The sequence below is a fragment of the Pristiophorus japonicus genome, chromosome 21, assembly GCF_044704955.1.
Source record: "Pristiophorus japonicus isolate sPriJap1 chromosome 21, sPriJap1.hap1, whole genome shotgun sequence".
NCBI classification, from domain to species: domain Eukaryota; kingdom Metazoa; phylum Chordata; class Chondrichthyes; family Pristiophoridae; genus Pristiophorus; species Pristiophorus japonicus.
Genome location: NC_091997.1, coordinates 17,005,645 through 17,022,634, shown reverse-complemented (window position 1 = coordinate 17,022,634; position 16,990 = coordinate 17,005,645). Strand labels below are relative to the sequence as shown.

The 16,990-nt window shown below is 45.0% G+C and overlaps 1 protein-coding gene across 1 annotated transcript in view; it reads left to right on the top strand.

Annotated features, from left to right (window-relative positions):
- Nucleotides 1-10,269: 10,269 nt before the first annotated feature.
- Nucleotides 10,270-16,990, top strand: part of itga3b (integrin, alpha 3b) — a 185,904-nt gene continuing 179,183 nt past the window's right edge. The window contains exon 1 of the mRNA XM_070864442.1: nucleotides 10,270-10,521. Coding sequence (XP_070720543.1) covers nucleotides 10,337-10,521 — 185 coding nt within the window. The 5' untranslated portion in view covers nucleotides 10,270-10,336. The remainder of the gene's footprint in view (nucleotides 10,522-16,990) is intronic.

The window sequence follows — 16,990 nt, the reverse complement described above, 5'->3', positions numbered from 1 at the left end:
CCGAATCCCATCTGCAGCAACCCTCCTGCCCAGAAACTCAACCTCGGGAGCTAAGAACATGCATTTAGACTTCTTCAGTCGCAGGCCTACCCGGTCCAGTCGGCGTAGCACCTCCTCCAGGTTGTGGAGGTGTTCCTTGGTACCTCGACCCGTGATGAGGATGTCGTCCTGGAATAAGATCGTTCCAGGAATGGATTTAAGCAGGCTTTCCATGTTATGTTGAAAAATTGCTGCCGCTAATCGAATGCCAAACGGGCACCTGTTATACGCAAATAGTCCCTTGTGTGTGGTGATGGTGGTCGTAGTTTAGATTCGTTGGCCAGTTCCTGGGTCATATAGGCTGAAGTGAGGTCCAACTTGGTGAACAGCTTGCCACCTGCCAGCGTGGTGAAGAGGTCCTCCGCTCTTGGGAGCGGGTATTGGTCTTGTAGGGACACCCGATTGATGGTGGCCTTGTAGTCACCACAGATCCTGACAGAGCCATCCGCTTTTAGAACGGGAACGATGGGGCTCGCCCAGTCGCTGAATTCAACAGGCGAGATGATGCCCTCTCGGGACAGCCGGTCCAATTCGCTCTTGACTTTTTCCTTCATCACATACGGCACCGCTCTGGCTTTGTGGTGCACTGGCCTGGCGTCCGGGGTGATGTGTATCACTACTTTAGTGCCTTTGAAAGTCCCGACGCCCGGTTGGAATAGTGACTCGAATTGTTGTAGGACTTGTGAGCACGAACTTCGCTCCACCGAGGACATTGCGTGAACATCCCCCCATTTCCAGTTCATCTCGGCTAACCAGCTCCTCCCAAACAGTGCGAGACCATTGCCCGGGACAATCCAGAGTGGCAGCCGATTCACTAATCCATTGTGTGTGACAGCCATCATTGTACTGCCTAGCACCGGAATGATTTCTTTGGTGTAAGTCCATAATTGTGTCTCAATACGTTCTAATTTGGGTCTACTGGCTTTAAGTGGCCATAGCTTCTCAAATTGCTGAACGCCCATGCGTGACTGACTGGCCCCAGTGTCCAGCTCCATACGTACTGGGATACCGTTCAACAAAACCCTCATCATCATTGGTAGCGTTTTGGTATATGAACTGTGAATATTCACCGCATGGACCCGCTGAACCTTGGCATGCATCGATTTGCCCAAAAGTCATCCTGCCTCACAGAACCCTCTTCTGGTCCATCTGCCTCATATATTAGTCTGGTTGCAGGTTTTCTGTACATTCGAGCTAAATGGCCACTGACTTTGCAGTTTCTGCAGAAAAACTGTTGGAATCTGCAAGATCTGACTGAGTGTTTTCCCCCACACCTCCAGCATGAGATAAAGTTTCCATTGTTGGGGACAAAGGGACTATGGTCAGGAATTCCACGCTGACTGTCCCTTTGACTGCTCTTAAGTACGCTATTAGTGGGTGTCAATGGCCCCAACCCGGGCCACATTGTCCACTGTGATGGCGTGAACGTCCGTTCAGCCTGCCATTGTCTCTGTTGAGGTCCTGCTCTGGGGTCTATTGCTGCCTGGTAAATGTTGGACTGCCTCTGCCTGCCTGCGGGGCTCTGAGCAGCATTGATGATGTTGACTCCCTGATCCATCGCTGCGTTAGAGGCAGAATTGCGCGCGTAAATCATTTTCATCTCTTCCTTCCCCCGCCATGAAAGTTTGAGCTAACAACGCTGCCGCTTTCAAGGTCAAGTCCTTGGTCTCAATTAACTTACGAAAAATTCCCGCATGACCGATACCCTCGATAAAGAAGTCCCTTAGCATCTCCCCCCTGCAGGCGTCTGTGAACTTACAGAGGCTGGCCAAACGCCGGAGGTCCGCTACAAAGTCCGGTATGCTCTGACCTTCCCGACGTCAGTGGATGTAGAATCTGTGTCGAGCCATGTATATGCTGCTCGCCGGTTTGAGGTGCTCCGCGATTAATTTGCTAAGCTCTTCAAAGGTTTTGTCCAATGGCTTTTCGGGTGCCAGTAAGTCCTTCATGTGCGCATAAGTCTTTGGCCCGCAGCTGGTCAGGAGATGAGCCCGTTGCTTGTCGGCCGTTGCATCCCCCAGCCAGTCTTTCGTAACGAAGCTTTGCTGAATCCTCTTGACAAAATCGTCCCAGTCTTCCCCAACACAGTACCGTTCCTCTGTGCTACCGGTGGCCATTCTCGTGGGTCGTGAATTCCCGTTTCTCGTCGCCAATGTAAAGTCCTTACTCTATAGCATGAAACCACATGAGGCACGTTCCAGGGATGTGACCTTAACTCTTTATTACAGGACTCCAGAAGTGGTGACACTGCATGGGACCTCCCTTTATATACCTATGTGGTTAGGTAAGGAGTGTCTCCCACAAGTTCACCCCCTGTGGTCAAGGCGTGCATCTAAGTTGAGTGTATACAGTAATACAGTGGTGTTACATTGTAGTTACAAACATGACAGATTCACTATTGGATTTTTTGGTGACTATCTTTTATTGATGGGCTCTAGTTTTGCCTTCCCCACAAAGCGCAAATACTTTCTCTGTTTCTACACTATCAAAAACTTTCAGAATTTTAAAGACTTGTATTAGATCACCTCTCAGCGGCCTTTTTCCCCAGCCTATTCATCCTTTCCTGATAGATGTAACTTTGTATTTCTGGTATCATCCGTGTAAATATTTTTTGGACCCTCTCCAATGCCTCTATATTATTTTTATAATATGGCGATCAGAACTGTACACAGTACACCATGTGGCCTAACCAAGGATCGATACAAGTTTAGCATAAGTTCTCTACTTTTAAATTCTATCCCTCTCGAAATAAACCCAAGTGTGTCATGTATGTATGCTTGGAGTTACTAGCTACCAGGTGGCGTGACTGTCGGAGGTCATCGGGCTGTATGCACGTGTGTGCAGCCCAGGTATAAAAGGCAAGCCATCTTGTAATGTAATCATGTTGGGCCCTAATAAAGCAGAGTCAGGTTTGCACCTGTGTTAGTTTACAGTATTCAGTCTATCGAGTTATTACATACATAACAAAGTGCTTGATTTGTTTTTTTATGGCCTTATTAACTTGTATCACTACTTTTAGTGATTTGTGTATTTGTTCTCCCAGATCCCTTTGCTTCTCTATTCCATTTCGATTCATAGGGGCAGAAATTCCTCGGGGGGTCTTCCTGCGGGCAATTGCCTCCTTGCTAGAGATTTTTCATGAAAGTACCTGGTGGTCTAGGAAGCACCCTGAATTCCGATGGGGAGACCTTCTCCTCCCGCGCTACGAAGCGCGCTCCCGCCCAGAGGGTTCCGACGCAGAAGGTGCAGTCACATGTGACTGCTCAGCCAATCAGTTTGGTAGTTCACATGTTCGCATTAATAGCACTGAGACTCGCGTAACTATGAGTTCTCAGTGCTATTAATGGGGGAAAAAAACACACACACTAATAAAAAATAAAAAACAGACCTGACATAATTAAAATTAATTGAAATTAAAGTTAATAAATGCCTTAGAAAAAAACAACATATTTCCAATATTTTTGAAGTTTTGTAATTCGGGTTAAAAATAAACTTACCTTAGTGGGCAGAGTTTTTAACAATACAATGTGTTCATTTTATTTAATTTTATTGTGTTTATGTGTGTTTTAAAACACTTGCGCCTGTAATAGTAGGCTGTGCGCCAGCTTTTTCAGGTGCAAGATTTTTCAGGACATTTGCCGGGCAAGATTTGCGAAAATCCCGCAATCTTGCCCGTACAAATGTCCTTGCTCCCGATCTGTCTAGGATCTGTTAAGCTCCAGCTTGACAGATCGGAAAAGCTGGTTTTCAGCGTATGCACATTGCGCACTGAAAACTGGCTTTTCCGATGCCTTCCCAGGTCCATAGAAACTTCGTACGGGCTCGGAATTTCTACTCCTTATATTCCAAATAATATGTGACCTTCTTACCAAAATATAATACCACTTATCTGTGTTGAAATTTATTTGTCAATTATATGCGCATTCTGCAAGTTTGATAATGACTTCTATTAATTTTTTGCAGTCTTCCTCAGTATTAACCCCCCCCCAACCCCACCACCAATTTGGTGTCATCGTTAAATTTAGAAATTGGGTTTTTGATTCGAAAGTCTAAATTGTTAATATAAATTGTGAACAACAGTGGTCCCAGCAATGATCCTTGTGGGACCCCACTTCCCACCTTCTGCCACTCTGACTAGCTACATTTTACCACGAATCTCTGCTTTCGGTCTTGCAGCCAGCTAGTTTCCCATTCTGCTACTTGTCCCCTGACTCCACAAAATCTGACCTTATTCATTAGCCTATTATGTGGCACCTTATGGAAGGCCTTTTGGAAATCTAGATAAATTACATCCACTGCATTATCCTTGTCTCAAAGTCACAAATGACATCCTTTGTGACTGTGACAAAGGCAAACTATCCCTCTTCATCCTTCTTGATGTGTCTTCAGCCTTTGACACGGTTGACCACTCTACCTTTCTCCAATGCCTCTCCACCGTCGTCCAGCTGGGTGTGACTGCACTCGCCTGGTTCCATTCTTATCTATCTAATTGTAGCCAGAGAAGCACCTGCAACCGCTTCTCTTCCCGCCCCCACATAGTTACCTCCCAAGGATCTAGCCTTGGCCCCCTCCTTTTTCTCATCTACATGTTACCCCTTGGCGACATCATCCAAAAACACAGCGTCAGTTTCCACAAGTACACTGACCACACCCAGCTCTACCTCACTACCACTTCTCTCGACCCCTCCTTGGTCTCTAAATTGTCAGACTGCTTGTCTGACATCAGTTCTGGATGAGGAGGAGCCATTGTTTTTGGTCCCCGCCACAAACTCCATTCACTTTATACTGACTCCATCCCTCTCCTCAACTTCTGTCTGAGGCTGAACCAGACTGTTCGCATATTTGACCCTGAAATGAGCTTTCGACCACATATCCACAACATAACTAAGACTGTCTATTTCCACCTCTGTAACATCGCCCATCTCTGCCCTTGCCTCAGCTCATCTGTTGCTGAAGCCCTCATCCATACTTTTGTTACCTCTAGACCTGACTATTCCAACACACTTCTGGCTGGCCTCCCACATTCTACCCTATGTAAACTAGAGGTGATCCAAAACCCGGCTGCCCGTGTCCTAACTCGTACCAAGTCCGCTCACCCATCACTCCTGTGCTTGCTGACCTACAATGGCTTCCGGTTAAGCAATAACTCGATTTCAAAATTCTCATCCTTGTTTTCAAATCCCTCTATGGCCCCGCCCCTCCCTATCTCTTTAATCTCCTCCAGTCCCACAACCATCCTTTGAGATGTCTGCACTCCTCTAATTCTGCTCTCTTGAGCATCCCTGATTATAATCACTCAACCATTGATGGCCGTGCCTTCTGTTGCCTCGGCCCTAAGCTCTGGAATCCCCTGTCTAAACCTCTCCACCTCTCTTCCTCTCTTTCCACCTTTGACCCTGCTTAAAACGTACCTCTTTGACCAAGCTTTTAGTCACAGGCCCTAATTTCTCCTTATGTGGCTCGGTGTCAACGTTTTTGTCTTATAAAGTCTTGTGAAGTATCTTGGGACATTTTACTACGGTAAAGGCACTATATAAATACAAGTTGTTGTTCTTATCTATTTTCTGTTACCTCTTCAAAGAATTCAATGAGTTTGGTCAAGCAAGACATTCCCTTTTGAAATCTATGCTGACTATTCATTATTATATTTTTGGTTTCTAGATATTTTTCTATTTTCTCCTTAAGTAGAGATTCCGTTATTTTTCCTATCAATGATGTTAAGCTGACTGGTCTACAATTCCCTGGACATGTTCTATCTCCCTTCTTAAATATAGGTATTACGTTAGCTATCCACCAGTTCTCTGGCACTACACCTTTTTCTAACAAATTTCTAACACTATGTGTAATAGTGTCTCTGCTATCCCTCCTCTAGGTTCTTTTAAAATGCACGGATGTAATCCATCCGTATCAGGGATTTTATCCTCTTTGAGTTTGATTAGTTTATTTAATATTTATCCTTTTAAAATTTTAAATGCAGTTATGTCATTTATGAACTCATCTTCCGGTGTCTTGTCCACCTGATCCATTTCCCTGGTAAATACTGAAGCAAAGTAATGATTTAATATTTCTGCCATTTCGCTATCGATGCCTGTGATTTTATCCTGTCTATCCTTTAATAGCCCTATTCCCATCCCAATTTTGCTTTTTTATTTATGTGCCTATAAAATATTTTACTATTTTGTTTTACGTTCCTTGATAATTTAATTTCATAGTTCCTCTTTGCCTTCCTAATTGTTTTTTTGACTTCTCTCCTAATCTCGTCCTCGTTGGGCTTCTTACATACTGGGTTAGAAAGGAGTTACATAATAAGAACATAAGAAACAGGAGCAGGAGTGGCCATTTGGTCCCTCGAGCCTGCTCCGCCATTCAATAAGATCATGGCTGTTCTGATCATGGACTCAGCTCCACTTCTCTGCCCGCTCCCCATAACCCCTTATCACTCAAGAAACTGCCTATTTCTGTCTTAAATTTATTCAATGTCCCAGCTTCCACAGCTCTCTGAGGCAGCAAATTCCACAGATTTACAACCCTCTGAGAGAAGAAATTCCTCCTCATCTCTGTTTTAAATGGGCAGCCCTTTATTCTAAGATCATGCCCTCTAGTTCTAGTCTCCCTCATCAGTGGAAACATCCTCTCTGCATCCACCCTGTCAAGCCCCCTCATAATCTTATACGTTTCAATAACATCACCTCTCATTCTTCTGAGCTCCAATGAGTAGAGGCCCAACCTACTCAACCTTTCCTTATAAGTCAACCCCTTCATCCCCGGAATCAACCTAGTGAACCTTCTTTGAACTACCTCCAAAGCAAGTATATCCTTTCGAAAATATGGAAACCAAAACTGCAGTACACACTGTAGGAACTTTATTCCCTTATCCCCTTTACCTACCTCTTTTGGCCAATTAATTTCAGGGTAATTGAAATCCCCCCAATATTATTCTACACTTTTTACTCATTTACTCATTTGCATATTTCTTCCTCCACCTCCCTTCCACGATTAGGTGGTCTGTAGACTTCCCCTATGAAAAATGCATTAAAAAAATCAACAATTTAGAAAACGAAATCTCGAACTACTCATCCCAACTTTCAATTGCTCCACCAGCTTTTCCCCCTTCCCATGCACGGCCTGACACATCTTGCCAGCCGTTACCCTCCTGATATTCTGAATCCCCAGCACTGACCACACTCGACCAGCTCCGTTGGGTGGGCCACATTGTCCACATGCCCAATACGAGACTCCCAAAGCAAGCACTCTACTCGGAACTCCTATACGGCAAGCGAGCCCCAGGTGGGCAGAGGAAACGTTTCAAGGACACCCTCAAAGCCTCCTTGATAAAGTGCAACATCCCCACCGACACTGATTTCGAGGAAGTGCCTATGATGATTCTGAACCAAATAATCACACTGCAACATTGTTAGGACTACTCAGCCCATCGTCTGACACAATGCATGCACAAGAGCTCCTATCCTGAGTTTGATGTAACATTGCCTTCTCATAGCCCAAGGCCCCATGCTTCCATACTCCTTCAACTGGCCTGAACCCCTAACTAGCTGCCTGCTGCTTCCATGCCTAGTCTCCCAATTGGTAGGTCCCACTCACTCTGCAGAAGGTCCCCATGCAAGGCTTAGCAGTTAACACCACTGCTTTTCCGATTGAACCTGTTTGCTGCTCTCCCTCCAGACTTTCTTCCGCTCTCAACCATGGATCTGTAGCTATCCGTGCCTTAGTGCCGTTCGTTCCCCACTCTGGCCCTTCCCTTCCCTTCTTTAAAAAAATGCATTGTTGTAATTAAAAAGAAACTTGGATTTAATCATAAATCTTGTTAAGAATCCAGTACATTATTTGAAAAAACACATGCAGGTTGGTAAATAAAAGATAAATGCAATTTTGCACAAACAGATTTAAAACAATAGAAGGAATCTAAAACTAAGGAGTGCAAACTGAATATTAAAGAAGGAAATGATATAGAGACCAAAAAAATATAAATAAGTAGGAAATAACAGTGGATGTTATATATCCTGGTTAATATTTTTAAATTATGTAATATTTTTGCCCATGAGAAATGCCACAGGAGATCAGCTAGTAAATATAAAACAACAATTGGGTTGGAATGAATTATAGTCAGCAGAGCAACTTCAGGGTGAAGCACATCTGTGGATGAATGATTCTGCTGTCAGAATCATCATCATAGGCAGTCCCTCGAATCGAGGATGACTTGCTTCCACGTCAAAAAGTTCATAGGTGTTTCAATGATGGACCTAAAATTCCAGGTCCGAACTAAATCTTGAAGGGTGGGAGATGCTTGTGCGTGGATTTTTTTAACGTGTGGTGGCCATTGCACACCAGCCACCACATAGGCTTGACAGAGCTAGGTCTTGGTCCAGTAGCAAGGATTAACCAAGACGATTAGAGACCAGCTCTGCTGCACAGACCTAGTGCGTACACATTTCACAGTGTGGGCTGGCCCATGCTGCCCCGGGCCCTCGCCTCTTCGGGGCTCCGAACTCGCGCCTTTCCTGGGTCCCGCTGACGTCCCTCTACAATCTCTCACTGCTCCTTCGCCCCGACCTTGTCACTCCTGCAGTATCTGCCCACGCTCCAATCACCGACCTGGACCTTGATGACATTGCTCTTCTGCTCCAGAATAAAGGTGTAGGCATTAGCAAGGTGAATGTGTGGATCTACCTCACAGATACTGCTCTCCAGCAGTCCAGACCAAATGAGCACCAAGTAAAGGGGCCTTTTGTGTATTTAATAGTCAGGCAGGATCCAAATGCTCCTCAGAAGCTTTGCTGAATTATTTTCATTCAGTGATCTATACCACCTGCCTAAAATTAAAAACATTTGCATTGATTTTCTCCTAGTGTCCTTTATGTTGCTGTAGCACATCAAAGGATCGGTGTTGCTGTATTCGGGAGAATTCAGCAATCTTATGTCCTGGAAAGAGCGCATGTAAATGCTTTGCCGAGATATCGCCTTGTTGGCTGCTTCATGGTGCGACAGGTGCTGGAGCATAAACCTTTTCAGCAAAGAAACACAATTACAGATGAAGACATGGTTGGGCAGAATCGTGGCCACACACTTGCCCACCTGAGCCACTCTGGTCAGAAGGTGCTGTTGGACCACAGCAGCCTTGAGCAACTGGAGCTTTTAGATGAAACAAAAATAAAGATTTGCATTTACATAGCGCCTTTCACGATCCCCAGGACATCCTAAAGTGCTTTACAGCCAAGGAAGTACTTTTGGAGTGCAGTCACTGTTGTAATGTAAGAAACGATTCCACCAGTTAATTTTTGAGGTGGACATAACCTGTGCCAAAAAAGTAGGATAAATGGGGAATCAGTCCCTCTCCACCGCCCTATGTCGTGTGCCTATGCTTAGGTGCATTTTTCATATTTTTATCTTTTATCATTTTAAGTCAAAATTAATTTGTAGTTCCAGATTGGAGATTAGCTGTTGCCAATCTGTTCACCATGTGTATAATAGAAAATACAAACTTGCATTTATATAGCGCCTTTCATGACCACCAGGTGTTTCAAAGCGCTTTACAGCCAATGAAGTACTTTCGGAGTGTAGTCACTGTTGTAATGTAGGAAACGCGACAGCCAATTTGCGCACAGCAAGCTCCCACAAACAGCAATGTGATAATGACCAGATAATCTGTTTTGTTATGTTCATTGAGGGATAGATATTGGCCAGGAGACTTGGCATAACTCTGCTGCCCTTCTTCAAAATAGTGCCATGGGATCTGTTATGTCCACCTGAGACGGGGCCTCGGTTTAACGTCTCATCTGAAAGATGGCACCTCTGACAGTGAAGCACTCCGTCAGCACTGCACTGGAGCGCCAGCCTAGATTTATGTGCTCAAGTCTCCGGAGTGGCATTTATAAACCTTAAATCTACCCTAATCTACTGTTAGGGTGAGGTTAGATTTTTGATCAGCTCAACTATCCCTCACTATTTGCACCAAATTGTCAACCAATGCATGAACTGGTGGGACCCACAAGTAGAAATGAAATGAGAGACTGCTCAAGTAACTTAACAGTAGCCCGCTTTCATTGACTGTCACGGGTTTCTTGAAGAAAGGCGGGCTAACATTTAACCGCGAAGATTTGCTGTGGCAGAGCCGGTTTAAGAGCTGCGAAGTGCTGAGTGTGTCCGGAAGAGAAGCGTGATCCATGCGCAGGTTTGAAGGACAGGCGTGTACAGTACTACAGGGTGTGGAGGAGCTGGAGGGAGACGGGGGGACTCGCAGTATCACCGTGCAACTGCAACTAACGCTGCCTTTGAAATCGACATGGCGCCTTCTGCAGCTCGCCAGTTTCAGCTGGGGCTTCACCTCCTGCTCTCCGCTGCGCTGGCAATCTCGTCTGCTTTTAACATCGATGTAAAGTACCCGATCATTAAACAGGGGCCACAAGGCAGCTACTTCGGATATTCGGTGGCTTTGCACCGACAGTTGAAAGACCAGGATCGCTACCTGTAAGTGCATTGTGGGGATCGGGGGGGGCGGGTGGGGGTGAGAGTGAGAGAGTCAGAAAAAAGATTTGCTTGTGGCTGGGACCAGAAGGAATAGCTTTTAACAGCAGGTGAAATGTTGCACAAAAAAGGGATCGACCCTGCAAAACTCGTAAGCTATTTAAGTTTATAAAAAGAATGTTATTGGCTGCGGACCGAATCACCTTGATTTGTGTTACCTTCCATGATCAAAGAATGTGTTACACATCCAAATCCTACTTCGCAGCTGTTTCCATTGAAAGGGGATTTAAACCTTTCTCGCTTTAGAAATTAGATTAAGAATAATTTTTTTTTAAAACATATGCTGAAATGTGAGTGTGCTGATAACATGTTTGAAACGCGTAACTGATGAAGCGGGTTGTTTCTGGTGATGGGAGTTTGAGACATAAACTTGATTTCAGCGGCTGGGTGATGATGGGCTGTTGGAAATTCCTTAAAAGTTTGGATTGTTTTAAAAAAAAAAGTTCAGGCCAGTTCAGGCGCCGCCGTGCTGTTTTGACACTGGGAGATTGTTTAGACCGTGAGCACTTTTAGTATTCGACTTCCAAATCTTGCACCTTGTATCGCGTCCTCAGGACGACCCAGAGCTCTGCACTGAACCAGTGAATTATTCCAGTGCGGTCATTGTTTGGTGGGAAACTGCGGCTTGTGTGGTTTTGTGGCTTGTGTGGTTTTGTTCAACTTGCATTGCAGTTTGGAGACAATAATAATGTGAGCAAACGGGCATCTAAGACGCGAGGTTTTTTCTAAGCAGAAAGTGGAGAAGGTCTCTCCAGTTTCTGTCATTTGTGTAATTGGGTGGGCTCCCAATAGCTCAATGCACATCATTTTCATCGCGATCACTTGTATCCCCTCGCTCCTAGTTTCTGCTACTCTCGCATCTCTGATCATCTTGTCTTTTTTTATAAAGGCAGCGAGGCGTGTTTTGAGTTGCAGCAGCCGTGAAATAGTTAACCAACCTGCTCCCAGCTCTCGCACAAAGTCTGAGCAGTAGTTTGTGTGATCCGCCGGCGCTCCGATTAAACTTTCCCCGCGCTGTGTAGGGGGCGTGGGCGAGCGGTAACGCTCTGTGTTTGATCAGAAAGCGAGATGTACAGAGAGGACACCTGTAACCGAAAGGCGAATCTGCTTTGTGGCCGTGCCGGGCACTGAGTCCTTCCCCAGCCAGCCCATTAGTTTGACTCCCCCATGTGACTGCGAGCGCTTGCTTGGCGAGGAGCCGCTTGTTTGCCTAAGCTGTGCCCTGCTATAATAGAAGGATAAAGCTCTTATCAGCAAGGAATTCTTATGTGGATTTTTTGGGTGGGGGATGGGCAATCCTGCATATTTCTCTACAGGCGCTAGTTGTCAAACTCATGTCCCCACCTCTCGTTTCACTGATCCACCTGAAGTTTATAAAGAGATATTAGGACCATGTGGATGACAATTTGGAAGCGATTTTTTTCCAATTTTGACCCAGGTAACTTTTTGGAAAAGTGTAAACTTTTTATTCTGCTCCGATTTGCATTATGTGTTACGCATCAGAAATTCATCTCGCCCTTCCCCTTCCCGCGGTATCATCCACCGATCTGTAAAACTGTTAATCAAATTTGCTCAGTGAATCATTCACTCCAATCTGGACAGGATCGCACTTTACTACAACTGCTAGCATTTATATAGTGCCTTTAACGCAGTGAAACGTCCCAAGGTGCTTCACAGGATATCCTTTGGATCGCTTCTCTTCCTCAACAACTGTCTCCTTCCTTTCCTGAAGGTGTTGACTCTGTTAAGGTGTGTTCCGCAGTGCCAAGGGCTGTCTGGTATCTTCCTCACGGGGTTGTTGCACATACTTGAATTTGGACAATGAGAGATGGCAGGGTATTCAGCCATGGGGACTTCACAAACTTCAGGGTATTCATCCACGGGGAGATCACAAGCATCGGGGTATTGAACCATAGGGAGATCACAAACATCAGGGTATTCAACCATGGGGAGATCACAAACATCAGGGTATTCAACCATGGGGAGATCACAAACATCAGGATATTCCATCAGGGTATTCAACCATAGGGACATCGGGGTAGTTAACCACGGGGAGATCACAAGCATCAGGGTATTGAACCATAGGGAGATCACAAACATCAGGGTATTCAACCATGGGGAGATCACAAACATCAAGGTATTGAACCATGGGGAGATCACAAACATCAGGGTATTCAACCATGGGGAGATCACAAACATCAGGATATTCCATCAGGGTATTCAACCATAGGGACATCGGGGTAGTTAACCACGGGGAGATCACAAGCATCAGGGTATTGAACCATAGGGAGATCACAAACATCAGGGTATTCAACCATGGGGAGATCACAAACATCAAGGTATTGAACCATGGGGAGATCACAAACATCAGGGTATTCAACCATGGGGAGATCACAAACATCAGGATATTCCATCAGAGTATTCAACCATAGGGACATCGGGGTAGTTAACCACGGGGAGATCACAAGCATCAGGGTATTGAACCATAGGGAGATCACAAACATCAGGGTATTCAACCATGGGGAGATCACAAACATCAAGGTATTGAACCATGGGGAGATCACAAGCATCAGGGTATTGAACCATAGGGAGATCACAAACATCAGGGTATTCAACCATGGGGTGATCACAAACATCAGGATATTCCATCAGGGTATTCAACCATAGGGACTTCGGGGTAGTTAACCATGGGGAGATCACAAGCATCAGGGTATTGAACCATAGGGAGATCACAAACATCAGGGTATTCAACCATGGGGAGATCACAAACATCAGGATATTCCATCAGGGTATTCAACCATAGGGACATCGGGGTAGTTAACCACGGGGAGATCACAAGCATCAGGGTATTGAACCATAGGGAGGTCACAAACATCAGGGTATTCAACCATTGCGAGATCACAAACATCAGGGTATTCAACCATGGGGCGATCACAAACTTTAGGGTATTTAATCATGTGGACATCACAGCTAACCCTGATCCTCATTTCACCCAATATCCACACGGGTACATTTCTTTCAGGGTTTGATGGAAAGTGATCAGGAGCAGAAACCTAGTCAATTTTTTCCCCTCTCTAAATCAGAGGCCCTGAGGCCAATTGCATTAATTCTGAAATCCCAGCCGAGATCGGGTTACTCCGCACTGACCAGGAATTCACCCTCTGACCCTCCCTGTCTGTATGGTTCAGATACTCGGTGGATAATCCTGCTGAGGCAAAGGGGAAGCCCAAAAATATATTATTTAGAAAACTGCTATATTTAAAATAAAAATGAGCCAATTCATAGTGGTTTAGTTGCTGTTCTGGTTGCACAAACTATTTTTACAGAATTGCAATTTCTGGATGGTGATTTCTGCTGTGACTACCTGACTTACCTAAACACCTCGGCTGTGTATCTGTAATAAGCGAGGCAGGTATATTTATGAGTGAAAATGATTCCCAGCCCCATCTCCAATTTTCTCCTCCTGCAGGCAGTGGGTCACGATGGGATCTGGTTACTCATTGCTGGCAGCCTGCCACTTCTTAAAGCAACTGACCATTCTTCATGTGCGAGTTGAAATGGGGAGTGACAGCAGTTTATTGGATTGTGAAAGACATCACAGTCAAGTATGATACTGCCTTCATCTGACATCCTTGCATGCATACTTTCCAACAAGTGTGTCTGAATAGTGATTAGGATTGCTCCCAGGCATATTGTATCATTCTTGTCGAAGCTATTAGGAGGTGCAGATGTGTGTTAATGCGTGTTTATATTTTTTTCACACTCACAGTTGGCTTCCACTGACTATCAGGAGAATCCAGTGAGTCTCCTGCTTCTAATCTGTGACCATCGCTCTGCAACCTTAGCGTCCTATCCTCTCCCTCACAAAGACCACCTACTTCCACCTTCGTAACATTGTCTGTCGCCGCCCCTGTCTCAGTTCATCTGCTTCTGAAACCCTCATCCAGACCTTTGTTGCTTCTAGTCTCGGCTATAGTCTTGAAATGCTCTCTTGGCTGGCCTCCCACTGTGAACCTTTTGTAAACTTAAACTTGAGATCATCCTTGTCTTGTCTTAAACTCTGCTGTCCGTATCCTAACTTACACCATGTCCTGTTCACCTCTGTGCTCGCTGACCTACATTGACTCCTGGTCCGGCGATGCCTTGATTTAAAAAATTCTCAGCCTTGTTTTCAAATCCCTCCATGCCCTCGCCCCTCCCTATCTCTGTAACTCCCCGATAGCCCTACAACTCTCCCGGGATCTCTGTGCTCCTCCAATTGTGGCCTCTTGCGCAGCCCCAATATTCATCGTTCCACCATTGGCAGCAGTGCCTTCAGCTGCCTTGGCCTTAAGCTCTGCAATTCCCTCTCTGAACCTTTCTACCTCTCTGCCTTCACTCCTATAAGATGCTCCTCAAAACCTACCTCTTTGGCCTTTTGTAATATCTCCTTATGTGGCTTAATGTCAAACTTTGTTTGATATCATCATCATCATCATCATTATCATCATCATAGGCAATCCCTCAAAATCGTGGAAGACTTGCTTCCACTCAATGTGAGTTCTTGGGTGACTGAACAGTCCAATACGGGAATTACAGTCCCTGTCACAGGGTGGGTGGGACTACTTTGCTGCACGCTCCTTCCGCTGCCTGCGCTTGTTTTCTGCATGCTCTCGGTGATGAGACTCGAGGTGCTCAGCGCCCTCCCGGATGCTCTTCCTCCACTTAGGGCGGTCTTTGGCCAGGGATTCCCAGGTGTTGGTGGGGATGTTGCATTTTCTCAAGGAGGCTTTGAGGGTGTCCTTGAAACATTTCCTCTGCCCACCTGGGGCTCGCTTGCCATGTAGGAGTTCCTGTGAAGTCCCAAGTTGTTACACCATACTCTGCAGTCCTCTTTTACACTAGTACTTCTAATTCACATTAGGTAAACGTTTGCAACACAATCCCAGTCACTGGTAAGGTATAAAAATTGCACATTTATTTCATCTGGATTTTGAAGCTGATGCAACAGAGGAGGAAATGCTGAGCCAGCCATAATAAACAGCTGATGCACATTCCTGCAGCTTTCAGCTGGGTCAGACAGGTCAGTTAATACCCCTCTGGTGAACTGACTGACTTGGGACAGCATTCTGTATAGACGCGGGAGGGGTGGTCACATTCACTTCTGGTCACCCTGACTCAGACTGAATGTGGTGATCTCTAAGGGGGCCGCAAGTATAAATGGGATGTTATTTTGTGAGTTCACTGTCAAAGGTGACCACTTGAAGAGTTGAACAATTACACCATTGACTGGCTGCTGCCTGTCTAGCTGAGAAAAGTAAATAGCGTGTGGGAAGTATGTGAACCAACCTTGTTTATGGTCAGTCTGTGTGAGATGTAATTAAAGGGGCTGTATCAGTGCACGAACCACAAACTGCATTGGGCCAATGTGCAGATCAATTCATTGGCTGCTAATCGCTTTGGGATGGTCTGTGATCATGAAAGGCGCTATATAAATGCAAATCTATTTTTTTTATGGGGGCAATTGAGGATTCTGCTGTAGTCTCAGTAGTGTGACTGTGCCCTTACCTGTCATAATGGAAGCTTCCCATTCATGGATGATAAATTGATGGTCAATCTAGAGTCTCAAGTTTGATCTTGCAAACACCATAGACACAGGAATAGATACCAGGTACAGTTTCATTCATCAAGGAGATGAACAGAGTACTGCTTACAGCGACTTGATCAGTCAAATTCTATTTTAGTTGCATGGAATTCCTCAATTTGTGCTGTTGTTTTGGGGCTGCAGGTTACAAATCCGATCATTTATAATTAGACGCACTGATTTATCAGGATTTTGCTAATGTCTCTGGGCCACATTCCACAATTCTCTCAGTGACCTTGGAGATGAACTGCAAATTCTAGAAGCCATGCAATAAGTTAATCTCACGTAAGACTTTGTCCATTTGAAAATGTTGGCATATATCAGAATGGCAGATAAAAGGAATGTATATGGTGGGGGTTTCAAAGTAGTTACAATGCAGCTTTCGAACAGATCATATAGTTGAAACAAAACCGAAACATAATTCATCCAAAACTGTAGCAAGCTCTCGAGTGTTGCCATATTGAGTACTACTTGAATTGATCCTGTGCAGTTTTCATATTGCAGAGCTTTCCTTCAAAGCAATAGAGAACTTTAACAAAATAAATGTATATTGCGCTGCAAATGATGGTTCCAGCAGTATGCATGTGATAGTATTGTCATCCTTTTATTTCAGAAGTTAGAATCTATTGAAATGCTAGAAACTATTTGAGGTATTTCTGCCCTGAGGACAGTTCCTAGCTAAGTCCAACCCATCCCATGTTATAGCTGAGATGCACAGACACACAGGATTTCATGGTGGGTTGAGTTCCGGAGTTCAGAATTACTTGATAATTACAGCTGTTCTTTGTG